This window comes from Gavia stellata, chromosome 3 (genome assembly GCF_030936135.1).
Source record: "Gavia stellata isolate bGavSte3 chromosome 3, bGavSte3.hap2, whole genome shotgun sequence".
In the NCBI taxonomy this organism is placed as follows: Eukaryota; Metazoa; Chordata; class Aves; order Gaviiformes; family Gaviidae; genus Gavia; species Gavia stellata.
In genome coordinates this window covers 15,012,603-15,030,461 of record NC_082596.1, presented here as the reverse complement: position 1 = coordinate 15,030,461, position 17,859 = coordinate 15,012,603, and the positions used below count along the sequence as shown (strand labels likewise).

At 39.6% G+C, this 17,859-nt stretch overlaps 1 protein-coding gene across 1 annotated transcript in view; it reads left to right on the top strand.

The window, feature by feature from the left end:
• Positions 1 to 17,859, top strand: part of DEPTOR (DEP domain containing MTOR interacting protein) — a 74,827-nt gene that overhangs the window by 23,298 nt on the left and 33,670 nt on the right. Inside the window, exons 2-4 of the mRNA XM_059815669.1 lie at positions 3,853 to 4,031; positions 6,055 to 6,178; positions 11,891 to 12,069. Coding sequence (XP_059671652.1) covers positions 3,853 to 4,031; positions 6,055 to 6,178; positions 11,891 to 12,069 — 482 coding nt within the window. The remainder of the gene's footprint in view (positions 1 to 3,852; positions 4,032 to 6,054; positions 6,179 to 11,890; positions 12,070 to 17,859) is intronic.

Below are 17,859 nucleotides of genomic sequence, written 5' to 3'. Positions count from 1 at the left end.
ACTATTAGACTTAAAAGAGGGAAATAGCGGGGTGAGATATTTGGACCGTGGTCCAGTTAGTGACATCATTACTGTCTTCAGCCAGTGGACTGGCCTTTTCTGGGGTTTAAAAGGAAAGCTAGACTCTTGTGCAGGCACTGCCTTTGCAAAATCCTTACCCATTGGTTCAGAAAAAGATGCAAGAAACTTCGGAACGTGTAATTTCCCTGGTGGAAAACAAAATGCAAGTTTCATGTAGCTGCGAGAGTGGTTTCTTCGGAAGCTAGTGCCTGATTCGTCATTCCTTAAGCAAAGATTTTGATTTTTCCACTCTCATGATTTTTCTGACAGCTGGCAAAGAAAATGCCTAACGGCCTCTCAACAAGTAACATTGTTCCTGATTAACTCTGAACACCTTCACTGCAAAGCAAGAGCAGAGTGTTCCGGGTTAGCCCCGTCCATGCTGCACAGGGGGAAGGCACTTCTCTTTGGAGCAAGTGTCCCTACATGTTGTTAATTAGGAGCAACTCCTGTTTAGACAAGCCCCCAAGAAAACTGTTCTGGCATGCATGCCTGCAAATACAGACTGTCTTTATTTGTTGTAAGCAGGAATAAGAGCCATGGATATCAATTTGTCAATATTAAAGGGTTGCATATGCCTGTTACAGCTCACAGGCAATTGCTCAAACGCTTTAGTTCTCATGTTGTTTTCTGCACGTAGGGGAGACTGAGACCTCAAGTGCCAAATCTGGCAGGTAATCTTGAATAATATATGGAATTACATATGGATGATGTACTGGTGTACACAAGACCGTTTTCTCGTGTTAAGCTATCAAGTTGTAGAAAGAAGGACAATTTTATAAAGGCTTGTTGAATCAAGGTGTCCCCCCATCACCCCTTGCTGTTCGCCCTCTCTCTTCTCCCCCTTCTCCCCTCAAACGGGTCAGGGTTTGTCAGTGAACTAATTCTCCTAAGCAGCTCTTGAGAAAAGCTTCTAGCAAGAGAAATGTGACTGGTGTCAAGTTATGTCTTCTCCAGTCATCATGCAGACTAGTTGACAAAAAGTGATTAACATTACTTAAAGGGAAAACATCAAGGTCTTTTGGTGAGAAGCCGGTTTCCCAATGCTTCACTTAAGCATTGGTTCCAGTGTATAATAGCATTCACCACTACATTTTTTTCCTTTTTTTGTCCCATTTGATTTGGCTCCTAATAAATATGGCTGAACACAGATGCATTTTTGCAATTCCTGCCTAAACTTTTTATTTGTATCCTGCAATATATGCTCAATAACTTTACCTGAAACTTTTATATTTATAGCTTACATTAGGTGCAATTTCAATTTATTGAGCTACTTCTCCCCCATAAACTTTGATTTTTAGCAGGTTTGTAGAGGTGAGGGAGCCCTGACAGAGAGAACAGTGTATACGACCAGGGAGAAAAAAAGAATTGTCTTTCTATTCTTTATTCCAAACAAATTAGCCTGGACGTACTTCAGTATGGATACAATTGTTATACATTGCAGAGTAAGTTCCCACGTTCATTTAGGAATTGTGGATAAATTTGGTTTTTCAGGTTTCTTGAGGCTTAAGTGGTTGTGCTCTGTTTGACTTCATGATTTCGTAACCTCTTATCAAATTTGAAGCCACTTTAGCAAGTGGGTGGAGATAATTAAGATAATGAAATTTCTATGAGTTTTATGAATATAGGCAAAAAGGTATATAGAGAAACCCTGTAAGTGCTCTGAGTGAGGAAAAAGGTTGTAGTGGGAACCCATGTCTTTTGACATGACAGAGAACTTGAAATATTTATAAGTCCACCAACTGCAGGAAGTCCTTCTGTCAGAATTTAAGACATAAATACTCAGTTCTGGGGCTCTCGGCTACTGGCTAGTTTGTGGAATACCAGACGAGTCCTGGCAGACTCCTACATGGCGTTTGAACAAAGACTTTTATAGAAGGGGGTTTCCCTCTTGTATGAGATGAACTCCATCCATTTAGACTTATACTGATGACTGAAAGGTGGGTCGAGCCATCTGCATATGTATTACACACTCTTTCCCTATTTTTGTTCTTGCAAATTATTGTGCAGCATAAGACTGGATGAACATTAACAGACCCTGGAATATATTTTAAATGTAAAGCTCAGCCAGACATACTGATAATTGGATGTTCTGTAATTAAAACTGTGTAGGCTTTTCTTTCTAAGTATGGCAACAGCTGTAGAGCACATCTGGAAAATATGCTTTAAGCAAAGGTATTTTAGCTCAGAGAATTTCACAATGCATGGGATATTTACCAACACTTCTTTACAGAATACTAATCTGATTTATCAGTGTTTTTAATATAAAAGTCTTCATTTTTTTATGAAGTTTGCAAAGCTGGTTTTGAATTCATATCACAGGCTGCCCAGGAAGGTGGTTGAGTCAGGTATTTAAAAGTCATGTGGATGAGACGCTTAGGGGCATGGTTTAGTGGTGGACTTAGCAGTGTTAGGTTAACGGTTAGACTTGAAGATCTTAAAGGTCTTCCCAACCTAAATGATTCTATGATTCTATGATTCTATGATTGACCATTCCAGTGTAGTTCAAGGCTAAATGCTGCAAAACAAAAACATTGCTTCACTACTATTTTTAGGTAGAAGCCTATGTAAGCCTTGTCTAATGCCCTAACAATATTTTCTTCATTGATTTCAGCCAAATATTGTCCTCTTCTTTGATTCTAAAGAAACATAATTGTTTCATACTGGAATTACATTGAGAGTAAAATTGGTCTTATGGTTGGACTCCTGCTCTTGTGCTTCTTGAGGCTCATGTTAACGCCCTTCTGGGCTACCTCCCTCTCTAGAAAATAGAGATAGTTGTACTCCCTATAATTGTTATAGCATTACTCAGAACATCTTTGAAGTCAGTGAAAGTGTGAACAGCAGTATTTCTATTTGTGACAGGAGCCCAAGCAGTGTGGTTTCCATGCTTTCTTCGGAACTGTTGTATAGTCATCACACTACAAAGACAGAATTATTAAAATTATTAATCAAAATGGAAACAAGAAAGCAAAAAATTTTTAAAAACTTTAAAAAAACTCTACCCATTAATTTATTGATAATGTTGCTCACTTTTTTATTTGGAAAAAAATGACTAAAAATAAAGATGCAGAACCCCAGAACCTTTACTAACAAGGTAATACTCTAATAAGGTTCTTGCATTCTGATCCAAGCATCTCAAAACCAGCTAACCAACTTGTTTTAAAGATGATGGGGAAGATTTTGCAGATATATAGCATTTACCAACAGTTCCCTGAGTGAGAAATCAGTTCCGCTTTATTTAGAGTAGGAGGCAACTTTTTTTATGCTAGATAACATTGTGTTGGAACAGCTTTACGCCTGAATTTTAAATGATAAATGCTATGGTTGTTGTGCAGCTGGAGGCAAAATGCAGTTACCCGACAAAGGCAGAAACTACAGCTAAAAAAATGAATGAAGTTAAAAAAAAAAAAATCTATGGCAGTGATACTGCAAAATAAAAGAGTAACATGGAATGTGTTAGTGGTAGTGTGGGAAAATTAATTCCAAATTATTGACAGTTTAATTGACCTACAGGAAGTATTGTAATGGGCTTAGTATGCTGTGCTGTTCTTCATTTTTTAGTCTTTTCCACTCGGAACCCAGTTTTTCCAAGCATGGGGTTTAAAGTTGTAACAAATGGTTGCTGTGGTGGTCAGACACCAGTGGTGGACATCTCTTCCTCTTCCATCCAACACCTTCAAAGCCCATCCTGTGAGCAGGGCTTGGGTGCCTCTGCTCCACTCTTGTCCCAATCTTGCTAGTTACAGAGGCTCTTTGCACATGGTATTAATCAGGTCATTTGACCCCCAGGCTCCGACTGCACGAAGAGAAGGTCATTAAAGATCGGCGGCACCACCTCAAGACGTACCCGAACTGCTTCGTTGCCAAAGAGCTGATCGACTGGCTGATTGACCACAAAGAGGCCTCCGACCGAGAGACAGCAATTAAACTGGTGCAGAAATTACTGGATCACAGCATTATCCACCATGGTAGGTTCAATATCAGCTGCTAAAAAGTTCTAAGCTAAATTTTATTGACTCCTGTGAAACAAAGGGAAATCCTACTCCTGCTCTTCAACCAAGTGTAGGACAGGTAGGATCCTTTCCCTGCCAGCAAGGGACCATGTCCCTTGAACTGTGCTTCTCTCCAAGGTCCCCTGTGTCCCAAGGGACATGGAGAGGCTGAAGAGGTGTGGAGTGATGTTCCCCATGTCAGTACAGGAGGGAAGTCACTGGAGACTCTGCTGCTGCTTTCCTGCCTCCTGAACAGCCCCAGCTGGATCCTGTCCCCTCTCTCCCCACTGCCCTCACCTCCCTGCTCCCCAGAGCACAGTTGTCCAGCTGAAAAACCCATCTGAAATATCAGCCAGCAAAAAAAGTTCATTTTTCTCACATGGTTTAGTTCTCTGGCCCCGTCCTTCACACCAGCTGCTCAAACATTAGTGCTGGTACAGCTGCAAGAAAGTTAGTGGTCTGACTGTGCCCTGATTAATTTTCTCCTAAACTTGTTGTCTGTTTGAGATCTGTTCCTTTCAGCATCTTGAATAACAATTTATGCTGATGAAAAGGAGACTTCCAATTCAGTGGTAGCATTTAGTTGCCTTTTGGTGCACAAAAAGGCTAGGAAGCACATAAACAAAGAAGATCCAAGGTCTTGGTTTCAAGAGTATAGTATTACGCATTTCAAAAAGGCAAAATGTACCATTTGTTTCTTTTTTTAAGAGAAAACAGAGCAACTGCAAACAGACGAATGTTGACTCTATGCAGGGGTCACTGTATGTGCAGCAATACTGCTCCTATCTGCAATGCATTAACAACACCTTAATTAAAGGAAGAAATGCACATATTGAATGAGTGCCACTTCTACAGCTTCTGCTCGGCTATTAAATTAAAATTCTGGGTTGTTATGGAAACTGGGACTCATGGTAGATAGTTAAAGAATAAAGTAATTATAGGGTATTCAAATCTGACTACTTAATCCTTTATTGAGAAAATGTCAGTGAAGAGTTGCGTGGATGCCCGAGTGACTTAATTTAATTGAGCAATAGATGTTTTATTGCTAAATGCTTGTTTAAAGCTTTAACAACCTTCAAATGTTTTCTACCTCAGGATCCAATTGCACACTAACTTCCATACAATTTTTATATATATAAGTGTATATATTACACATAAAGCAGGTGTTTCTTAAAAAAAATCATGTATTGCAGTCAAATGTAATAAATTTGTTTGCAAAGTGAGCTAGGGCAAATTCAGAGAGGTTCAATCAGGTTCTGCAGGATGTTCAGAGCATCCTTTCAACACCCGTGTCAAGTGAAAGGGGTACCAGTTCCTGCTCCTCTGGTACAGAAGATGAGCCCCTGTATGTGGGCTGACAACTCTGCTGGGAGCAGCTTGTTTGGGATACCTTTCCCATTAATTTATGCCCTTCCTGGAGCTCTGTTCTGCATTTACACGAGCCCATCATCAGCTGCTCTCTTATAAACCTTATTTAGCATTTTGCATTGTGCTTCTGTTGTACCTGCCATTTGCTAGCTGACATGGCAGATCAATCAAGACAATTTTAAGAGGGCAGAAGGCTTTGATTTTGACTGCAGCAAGTCTCAAGTTTCCTACAGCATCACTCAACTGATACAAGTAACTTTAAGAAGTTTGCCAATCCTTAAATTATTGGGTGTTCTACACTGCTGGCCTTTTAAACAAACAAGCTAGCAGATTGTTTTCGTCGAAAGGTTTTCTGGGTATATAGCAGATGGATGCTTTTTTGCTCTTTATGTTCGCAATAATACTCACAAAACAGATGATCACTTATCCCCCTCACCTAGAAATCTGGTTACCTATCTGAAAGTTTTCTCCAGCCTTTCATCAGTTATTAGAACTGAATAAAGTTGCATGCTCAGAAATACAGGGGGTGAAGCTCTGTATGTGCTTGCTTTGAAGTTCAGCAGTGATACCTGCGAAAGGGATCCTCAACTCCTTAACATCCTTATGAAAATTTTTTTATTTTACCTTTCAGTCTGTGATGAGCATAAGGAATTCAAGGATGTCAAACTGTTCTACCGCTTCAGAAAAGATGATGGGACATTTCCGCTGGACAATGAGGTGAAGGTCTTCATGAGAGGACAAAGACTATATGAAAAGTATGTTGCATTCAGTATCCATAATGTGTTGCTAATAGTACCACAGGAGGCAAATGATACTTGTTAATCTATTGTTGAATAGTCAGAGTCTTTCAAATCATGCAGGAATGGGTCTGGGTAATCCTGTGCCTTTATTTGGTAACCCTTCTCTCTCTCTCCCATTTCCCTTTCACTTTTCTACCATGTTAACTTGTAGCATTTTGTTTAAAATGAAATTGCATTTTCTTATGTTCTGGGTTGTAAATACATCCTATATGAGAACCCAATGTAAATTTAAGCCCTTGAACTCTATTCTGTAAAAATAATTACTAATGGATGATTTGTCATGTAAAATTGTAATCACTAGACCTAAACCTTTAGTACATCAACAGGTACTGAACAAGTGGCTACATAGCTGTTGAGACTCCATACCTTCACCAGGAGGTATGATTTTAAATAAGAGATGAAATTAAACTTCTGTGTTCCAGTCTGCAAAGCTTCTACATCAGAAAGGTTATAGTAAATGTAGTTTCAAAAAAATCCCAGCCAAGAACATCTAATTAAGATTTGAAACAGATGATTATGCTGAGATACTGAATATCCCACTGGATTACTTCCGTCAAATAACTAGGCAGCTTAACCATACTTCCCAATCGATAATTAATGACATTTTTATTCAGGATGTAGAGATTGTGACATGGTACTTTCAAGCAGAGTGAATAAAATGCATGTTGGCATATGCTACAAACTAGTGCAGAAGTTGTAATATGTTATTTACCAAAAAGCTTGAAGTATTGCTCCAGACTGAATCCCACTCACTCTCCTGCTTGGTTAGAGCAGAAGCATGCAGCAGCCGGGAGAGATGCTGTGTGTTCTGGCTGGAGTAATTTTGTTTTCCTCTTAGAAGAAAGCACTCAGGACAATCCCAGGTTTAAAAGCTGATGATAAATATTTTTTTCAAGGTCATTTTTTTCTGAAGGTCAATTTGGTGAAAGAGCAATTAAACTGAAATATAAACCCATAATTGTAAATGCCACTCCTTTTGTTGCACCCATCATATAAAATTCCCTGAGACTCAGTGACTGTGACTTTTTAAAGTAAAAAAAATAATTTGTGTAAGACACAAGAAAATACACCACTGGAAGAAATCCTTCACTGGATACACTGGGACAGATTAATTGAATCACTCATCTCCAAAATCTCCTGTGCCTTAGTAAGCACAGTATTTGCTCCTTTAGACTCTGCAACACGCAGTGCCCGCAAGCCTGGTCCATACTACGAAAAGCTGATTGGCGTGTCTACAGCAGCAAACCTTTTTTTCTATTTGTTTTCTATATTTCTATTTCTATTCTTCTGTGAGAAAAATAATTTTTTGTTGGTGAGGCTGATAGCAGTCCTCTGCATGAAATGAGCCATGGTGGGAAGAACTCTGTTCTACCGGTGTCTGCTTCCATCCCCATTTCTCTGCATGGAGAACTATCCCCAAACCGATGTATAGTGTCCAGTTTGTCCAACACTATACTGACAGAAAAATGTTCATAACAGTATAGATTGTTCCCATCTTGGAAAAGGAGTTAATGCCAAAAGCAGCACCTATATCTAAATATAACCACCTCATGAGGTGGTTGCTCCTACGCAACGTATCTAAAGGGTTCAGAAACTTTTAAAACCAGCCCTGAGTGCTAAATATAGTATAGATTAAAAATACATGGCATTTCAAAACCAGTTTGTGACAGTCGAAGCTAGTCAAAATTCTCCATGGATCATTGGAAATATTTTATATTAATGGGAGATAAGAATGCATACCTGGCCTATCTGGGCTTCACTTTGTTTATTGTAGCAAATCCAGTGTGCAGAGCACTCGGATTTCGTTATGTCCCTTGTCCATGCATGGTTATTAGCAACACCTTCACAGTTGCACTGGATGCATTTTAAACTCAAAATCTAATGCTGAAAGTCAGACTACTACAGAAAGAGTTCTGCAATGAAATGTGTAATGTATCTATTGTATCAGTTTGCTCACAGTGTTGAGAAAGAAAATATTAATTCAGTGAGATTAAAATAGTTATTAAATGGCAGCAACTGGAGAAAAGTATTCACGCACAGACATGAAGTCACTTACCAGTATATTCAACTTGTTTATCAAAATGCCTGTAGGCCTAATTTCAAGAGAAATACAACTACGCCAAAGGAAATCTATTTGAATCCAACTTATTTTAAAAATCTGTGTCTAATTTTGTAGATATTGCTGATCTTTCCTAGGCTTTGCTAGTTTAAGATAGACATTATAATACTATTTCCTGCTCTCCTCCACCCACTGCATTAGGGCTGGAGTACCATTACATTCAGAAGCCAGTGTATTTTGCACTTGCCAAAAATTGCAGACATGTTATCCAACATCAGTCCACGCAGACCGGTACCTTCAATGAGTAAAATGAGCAAAATGCTTTAGGAGGATCAGCAGGTTGTTGCATGGGCAGAGGAATGGATGTGTTAGGCAGGTTCCCTGCAGTCAGACAGCTGTTTCAGGTAAATGCCCTGTGCTCTGCCCTGGGACAGGAGAACATTAGGTCTCTTCCCACAGTGAGGAGCTCCTTTTCCCTGTCTCCCTTCTGTGTGACCACAAAGCTTCTTGCACCCTGGATTCTGCTCTCTTGTGGCATTTCCTCCTTCACCTACTGTGGATGTCGTTGGTGGCTGTACTTGTACCATTAGAAGATTTAAAATCAGTCTCTGACTGTGTTCTCTCTTTATTTGCACTGAAAATCATAAATCAGCTCAGATTCCCTACACATCATTGCAAACTTTGGTAATCCTTTCTGTGAACATGCTTTGAGTTTCAAGTTTATAACTAGAGATGAAACCTACTGGTTTTCCTATAGCTTTGTCCAAAAATTGTTAAATAGTTTATTAGATCCAAAGATGGTATCAGTTTTCATACTCTACAGGACTGACCAAATAGATCGAATGAGATAAACATGTTTCCTGTTCAGCAAAACCCTCCCTGCAAATCTTACATAAATCCAACACAGACCTTTCATAGCTTTAAAAAAACCCCAAGTTGTTCAGGCATCTCATTTTTATATTTGCAGTTCTCAGTAGGTTTTCGTCAGGCACACAGGATTGTCGTGTTTCTGGTGCAGTCGTGTTTAGGAGCTATAAGTCATGTCATGACATTGACTTCAACTGAGATTTTTCAACCAGATTTCCCAGTGAAAAAAGTGCAGATTTATGGTTTTAATTTCAGGAAATCATTCAGATGATTTTGAGACTGCGTTCTTTGAATCACTTTCATTTTAACTCATCAGTGGTTAATTCAAATTTATCCTCTTGTGCAGTTATTTAGATAAAACAAGGTTAAAGTTTTCTTTTGAAAAGGGCTTGGATTTCAGTGTTTGGCTAAATACATTCCCTTAATGCAGGATAACACCAGTTTTAGCAAATAATATGTTTTTACATGAGCAGCCTCATGGTTTTTTGAAACAAGGAGAAAATGGAAGAGATAGAGGCCGTTTCTGATTCTGGCTAATGAAAGGCCAGGTTTTTGGCTTATGTAAATTGGTACAGCTTTGTTGACAGCCATGAAGTTACAGTGATTTACATCAGTTAGTGATGTCAGTCCATGGATTGCTGTTTCTGGGTTCGTTAAACTGTTAATTTGTCGTGTCTGTTTGTTCACAAGTCCAAATCCTTTGCAGTGCTATTCTGGGCACATGCAGAAGGGTGTGAAATGTCAAGCTGAGTGTTTTTCCACTTGATATTTTTCCAAATTTCTTTTGTGACTCTGTAAAAATCTAACGATTAGCATCTCTTTTTCAAGGACCTCTCTATCTGTGACTTCAATGAGCTGGTCAACTAATTATAGAGTCATCAAAGAACAATGAGCACGATCCTAAAGATTTTTTATTTGGTGCTCGTGGAGCCTGGGTAACCAATTCTGGGTAACCATGCAGCAGACGGTACAAAAAACCACGGGCTTTGGGTTTGGGTTTTTTTCGGGGGGGAAAAAAGCCTGGTGAATGAGACACATTTAAAGATGGTCTGTTGGAGCTCTGTCTGTATTAGATGTGATTGGTGTGGGGCAAAATGTTGCCTTGCATGCAGATGCTTGTAAATCAAAATATGAAAAAAGAATAGTCTTTGCAAGAGTTCTGGAGTCAAGACCTTATCCCCTGTGGCACATACTTTTGCTTTTGGCCTCATCCCTGACTTCAGCTCATTTTGAGTTTCTTAGTTCTTACTCATCTCAGAGGTGCTGGCAATGACACACCAACATCTAAACGAGCAGTTCATTACATCTGCTGCTGACATACAGCTGTGGTTGAGCAGCCTTTGCCTGGTTTGATGATCTGCTGCCTGGTGGTTAGACCCAGTCAGTTCAGGCTTCTGGCTAGCTCTCGTTGAAGTCAAGGGAAAAAATTTTTCAGGTGAAGTAACAGAGGCTGGATCCTGTCAAACCTCTTCATTGTAATTTGAAATGAAACTTCTCCCCGTGTTCCTTCTGATGCCTCCCAAAGGAAGTGAAGTTGTATTCCATGAACTCGTGACATGCTGACAGTTTAAGAAGGAGATGGCCCATGTATGAATTTACATAAAATTCAAATTTTTGATCAGACAGGCAAAGATTAAGCACTTCCAGAATATTCCTGTTGTAGTTCAGTTGTGCCCTTAATTTCAAAATAGTTGGTGAAGGGAGAGGACTTATTAGTCTTACATGGAAAAAATAACAATGCCATTCTTGCACTTTTATTCTGAAAATCTTGCTGCTAGTCCTATTATTAGCCTATAATAAATGAAATAATTATGAAGAAAAATGAAATTAGTAAATAAGAAGGCTATGGTGCTCAGCCTCCCAACAAAACAAAAAAAAAGTGAGATTCTGTATTAAAAGGGAGCGATTCTCATTTCTTCTTTCAACCTGTCTTCTCTTTCAAACTGTCAACCTTACTTTTGCATTAACAAAATACTGAGGCTTTTTTTTCTTTTTTATTTAATACTGTGTCATTTGCTTAGGTTACTTGAATGGAGAAGAATTTTATTAGTATCTTTAAGCAAGGTACATGCCAATTGCTAGGAGATTTAAAGATGCTTCAGGATGTTCCTCTGAACTCTGGTGTTACATGGAGCCAGATGAGGCACAGAGACTCTGGGACTCAGATGTTAAAATGTGTTCAGGTGTGTAACTCACTGATTGCAGCTGCATCACTAAGTGTTGGACGCTAAATATTTATCAACCACCAAAACCACAGAACTAGCTTTTTTCCTTCCTCTTGAATTTTTCTGAAGCTGTTTTAGAGCTTAAGGGGAGAATTTTCAAAACCATCTAAATGACTTCAGGGCATAGTCCTCCTAACTGTAAAAATTAATTAGGAATTTTTGAACACATTAGTCACAATCTGGTTCTTTTAGGCTAATTTTATTTCAAAGTTGATTATACAGTAGCTTTTAGAGAAGCTAAAGAGCTAAATAGGGGGATTGTGAAACTGAAAACCCTTCTTTTAGGGAAAAAACAAGAAAGCATTAACTTCACACAAGGGTATAGAGCCTGAATTTCTTGACTAAGCAGTTATAATTCACATCCTAAGTTTAGATTGATAGCTTGAGGAAAGACTTAGTAAGTCAGTGAAAGGTTCACATATGTTTGCTTCCTATCAGTGAGATTTGCCAGAATAGATCTGGAGTTGCTTTTCTGAAGAACCATTTTCTCTACCACATTTTCCCCCCCCATACCAGGCTGATGAGTTCTGAAAATACTCTTCTGCAAGCCAGGGAAGAGGAAGGAGTCAAGTACGAACGGACCTTCGTGGCATCGGAGTTCATTGACTGGCTGATCCAAGAAGGAGAGGCCACGACACGAACTGAAGCAGAGCAGCTTGGCCGCAGACTTTTGGAGCACGGGATTATACAGCACGGTGAGAAATTTACTGCCAGGTAGCAAAAGCTACACTTCCTGTAGCACTTTGTTCAGGTCAAATCATGTGGAGGGGCTCTTGTCTTCTTAGTCATAATATGTCCGAATTCTAAATCATTTCAGATAGGAGTCTAGGTAACTTTATTTAATAAAAGGATGGCTTTTTTAAAAGCTCATTGTATTACTTCTGAAAATTCTGCCTCAAATGCAGAATACAGCTAGAACTTGGGGTTGTATAATAACAACATAAGGATGTGGATGAAAATCAATGCTCCTACACTTGTGGAAATTAACTTGTAGAACTTATCAGTGATATGTATAATTGAGGTAAACAGGTTTGTAAGCATCAAGTAGGGATTAGAGCCTTAAATAAGCTAAATTCTCTATGTAGAATAAAAACAACAAGTTCTGTATATCTTCCTACTTGAGGACAGGAGCAGAGCACAGTCTGATACCAGGAAAGGAGCTTTCCCTCTTGGTCATGTTGCAGAGTCGTTCCAGTAGGTTTGGGCAAGAAAGAGGGTATTGCTTTTGGCTGAAGTGTTATTATATTTGTCCTGGTGGTGTAACTTCTCTGAGGCAGGAACTGAATATTTCCTCATGGTCCAGCACAATGTGTCTGGCAGATGCACCTTCACCAAGGAGCTCTCTCTGTTAAGGGTGGAGGAGACAGAGTTTTCTCTCCGTACTGCCCCGAGGGTGAAGAAATTAACACCCCTGGCACTAAAACCCATTTTACATGTTGTCATCATCTACTCTCAGTGCAAGTTGCCCTTCTGTGACCAGGTGTTTTCCACCATAAATGTGTTGCAGTACCTCTGGGAGTGATGAAGGGGTGCCAGGAGATGACAGAACAAGCTGGCAGAAGCTGTTAGCTATGTTGCTTAATGCACAATGGGAAAGTAATCAGATCCTGGTGATCCGAATGTTGTCACATCAACACTAATTCTGACAGAGATCAAACAATTCACGATATTAACAGGTTGTTAATATACAAGGTGCTAGATTGACTGAGTTGCTTGTTGCTTTGTGAGAAAACCTAGTTTTAAGGAACAGAGAAAAATCGGGATATAAGTGCACAGTTCCTTCGTGGTTGTAATCATGCTTACATTATCTTTAGTTTCCAATTACTAGGAGCTACTTCTGAATGTTTACAGTAATCAGCTTCCAGTTCTATAATTACCCCTGTGCTTCCTATGATTTATAGGATGCCAACTGCTTGGAGCTTGACGGACAGGGAAGGTATGCCACCCCTCCTCTTTATAACAGCAATGATTTAATTCCTATTTTTAGCCAAGCATTTTCTGTATATTATATACAAGGCAAACTTCCCTTAAAAAAAAGGGAAAAAAAAAAGACTGAAGTGAGATTTACGCTGCTATTGATGATTTTGCAGAGGAAATAAAGTCAGGACTTGACATTTGGTGCAAAGCTGGATTTACTTTGCTGTTGAAATCTTTGCAGAGCTAAGAAAGTCAGGATGTGGCTTTTACTGCAGATCAACCATTGTTTCATTAACTAAGGCAAATGCTCAGCAGTGCACCTTGGCAGGGAAATAATTTTGCCCTTGTCAGGCCGGGTTTCTGGGGGGATTCCTGAGTGCCGCTGACCCTGCTCACCTTTATGGATTGCCCTGGCCAGTTTTGCATATTTATCCCCTGCCTATCCTCTTCTAGCAGTCAAAAGTACATGCAAAGTGCCCTGTTAGATTTGAAACTCATGAAGTGACTGCAGGTGGGGCACTGGGAATTGGTTGATTGCTGAGGAAGTAGCCTTCTCACTGCAAGGTACCGTCATCTTCCTCACTCACCTTTTATTGGGGCAAAGGTAACTCAGTGGGGATTTCACTGACTTGATGGGGAAGCTTGAAGTAAAATAAAACTGAATGATGTCCTTGAGATTTATCTTTAGGAGTGGACATGCTTTGTGCACACTCCTAAACAGGAGATTTCATTCTCCTCTGGATTTCACTGAAACAATTTGTCTAGATAGTGTTAGGAGTATTGATGAAAGTACTAGCAGAATTAACACAGGGCTGGTGTGGGGTTCACCTTAGCAAGTGGATACGATCTGTGCATTTTGAAGGTTTATGTAATGCTGGCTTCCTCTAAGAAGGGAGCTCGAAATGAGAACTCCCATTACAGAATTGGAGATATAAACTATAAAACATCAGGAGTGGTATTCTCTTTTTTTCTCCCCATCTCACTGAATTCTTGGTTCAATTACCAAAAAAGAAAAAAGTTATTTTTCTATCTCTTAGTACAGTAAATTAATTTCACCATACTGTGCTTCATTTGTTTTGTATCTCATCAGCAGTACCAAAATGTTACTTGACACTAATTGGCATCCTTGTTGGCCGAACCAGCAGAAAGACTCTTGACTGTGCAGGAGTGGAGAATAAAATATTTTCCTGCCCTAAAGGCAATCTTTTGCTAGCAGTATTGTTTGATATCCCCAATATGGAATAAAATAAAGCTTGCTCTATGATTCTTACGAAGTATTTATTACCTTGCCTAATGCAATAGAAAGTGATAGAAATAGTTGCATCAAGTTGCCAATCTTGGTAGTAATTTTCCAGTCACAACTGAATTGTGCAATTTATTTTTACTGATAATGACGTTCATTTCAATTACTCAGAGAAGCTCTATTCTGCAGCTGAGGTACTGTATTCAAAACAGCTTCCTGTCGCATTTATCTTCACTTTAATTGGTCAGACACAAACCAGGTTTCACACAGGAAACAAACACTGATGCTAATTTTAAAAAGGAAAACAGTGGTTTAAGAGGAATTGTATAAATGCTGTAAAAACATCAAATGTTTCCATTTAAAAATAATCTTCCTGATCTCTTTGGGCATATATAACTATACATGTTTCCCCTGCCATACATGAAAATGATGAAACGTGCTTGAATGCTGAATTGCTTCCTTCCAAAATCCCACTGGCGCGTACAAATCGCAACCCACAAACCGCCGTTTTAACAAATAGTAGACAGATGTCCTTTCCTATGGACTGGTACCCCCAGGTAGTATGGAATAAAAAAACCCATAAGTAGCAGGGTATTATGCACTCTACTTTTCTTGAAGGCTTGTGTTGGCAGTGTAATTGCCAGTAGTTATTATGCGTTTGTGAACACTGATGGTCTTCCCCTGAATATAGGAATAAAGATTGTGGGAAGAATTATAAACATGGTGATGTACGTCTAATTAGGGCAGGGACAAAAGGCACACAGAACACATTTCTCAGCTGTAAAAAAGCTCATTTCTAGTGTGGTGAGGATTGTAATATTAACAGATAAAATTTTCCTCCAGGAGACTGGGTCTTTCCTAGTTCTTCTTCATATGGAAGTGGTGAGACTGATTAGCTACTGTGGTCAAAATTCACGTGCAGCAAGAGAAGAAGGAAGTTCTCTGCCAGCTCCACGGTAGATCAGACAAAGCGAGGATGGGCTGGGGGCAGGCAGAGGACAGCGTGAGCATCCACACACAGTCACAGCCCTTGGTCAGTCTGGAAAACAGAGATACTGAGAAGTCCAAGGAGGAAAGAGTGTATCCACAGAGCTCTTTCTGACATCATTTTTTGGCTCATACTTGCTTATGGCACTTGCTGCCGCACTTACCCTGCACCTGCAGCCCCAGCAGCAGAGCACCACTGACATGATAGGCTAAGTCCTCCTGTCCTTCTCCGAGGACTCATTGGGTACGGAAGCTGGGGAGATGGAGAAGCATCTGCCTGCCTTGCAGAAAGTTTGAGGTCTGGAATGTCAAGTGATAAATACTTTCCATTTTAAAATCTGGTTAATACTGTTAAAAGGAACCTATACCTTCTTAGGATAGCACCTGCACTTCACAAGATGAGTATTTGCATTTCCTCTGTGGCAGCGACCAAACCATAGCACATTTAGAAATACTTTTCAATATGTTGTGGAGCGTAAACACGTAGCAATTGCCCTGCACCGCAGACAGTACGGCATGTGCTGCTCTCCTCGTCAAGCCTGTGAGAAATGTGGGTCTGAGCAGCAGCGCTCGCCTTCCCGTGCCAGATCATGTTCTCTCTCTTTTGCCATTGCTGTTTCCCAAGCTGCTGCTTACCTTCCAGTGCATGCGCTTGGTGTCATTTCCTCACTGACGTCCCTCCAGTACCTTCCCCAGGCAGCGACTGCCGCACGGTTCAGCACGAAGCGGTTTGCATGGCTGCCCACTCTGCTCCAGTGGGGTGGGACGCAGATTCCCAACCTCAGACCAGGAGAGGAACACATGTGTGATGGGTTCTGGAAAGGCCATAGGCTTTGCTTTCCTGAATGAGCAAGGGCTGGAAAAATCTCTTTTGGACATGACTGGCTAGGAGGTATTTTCTATGAAACATTTTATTAGTGCTAGGATTTTATAATGATAGTAAATATGTGGTAAGATGTCCTAGGCATGATATGTCTTCTGCCCCCCCCCGCCCCGAATACCTTTCAGCTTTAAAACATTTTATTGAGTTAATTGCACTTGCACAGACCTGGTGCGTTCAAGGCAGGCACATGTTCTGCTGGCTTAACACAGAAGCAGGTGCTTACCACCTCTCAAGAGTTAATCTTTTATGAGTAAAACTCCACTGTGCAAATTACTTTCAGAGATAAAAACAAACATTTTGTAGTGACTTAGTGAGAACAGTAAATATTGACGTATGCTATCTCCCTGTCCCTGCAAAAAAGCCTTAAAACATATATTTAATCTTCCCTGTTCTTTGCAAGGACTCTGTACCTTTATACAGCGAAATTTCCCTGAACAAGATAATCAGAGCATTTAGTTTTAAGCATCAAGATACATGATGCAGTTGAAAGTTCGGTATAATTGTGGAAGTAGATTAAATATCTAGCAGAGTATTATTTCTTTTGCTTTTGTTGAAAAGCTTTCCCTCTCTCATCTAAAATTGTAATGTGTTGTTACATTTACTTTAGATGTCCAATTGCTTATGATTAGCTGACATTTCTCACTTTGCAAGTGAAAACTTACCATATATGTGAAATACACACTTTTACTTAATTTGAGATTTCTCTTTGGAACCCCTTTTCTTGGAAATATCAACTGGCGGTAGCAATTTATAAGTGCCATTGAACCATCCCATAGATTCTTGACTTAAATGGTCGTAGGTTTTCTCCTCCAAAATTAACACATAGATTTTTCATATAATTTTTCTAGTTGATCTGACACCTGGATCACATCAGCTGTTGGATATGTCCAAGCATTCATTGTGTATACTCCATGCTAAAAATTATAAAACATCACATTTTTACAGATGGTGCCTTAATTTATCTCAGTAAAACAGAAACCTTCAGTTAGTCTTTGAAGTCCTGCAACACAACTTTGTTTTTATTATAAGCCCAGTTCTCCCTGAGCCAGTGCCATGCAGAGGCACTCAGTTGTTTATTTGTGTGGCAGTTCTTCCCTGGCAGTTCCAATACATAGGGACAGTAACCTCACCCACGGTAATGCAACTGCTTATGCTAAATCTGGAGACCACTTTGCATGTTTTTCGTGATTTTGGCCTGGTAGGAAAGTCAGAGAATAAGAACTTTGTATGTAATTTTATAATCTTCCAGCTTCCTATTCTATTGCCTTTTCATTGTGCGCGTCTTGCAATTGTCTTTATCTAAAGCAGGAAGGGGGTTGGTTTTTGAAAGAGCCACACACTCTATGCATTATGTAAATAACATATGAAAACTTCTTTTCGTATTAACTACCAAATTCTGTTTTTCTGACAGAGTTTCAGTTTTTAACAGCTGCAGCAGAAAAAAGATACCCAGAT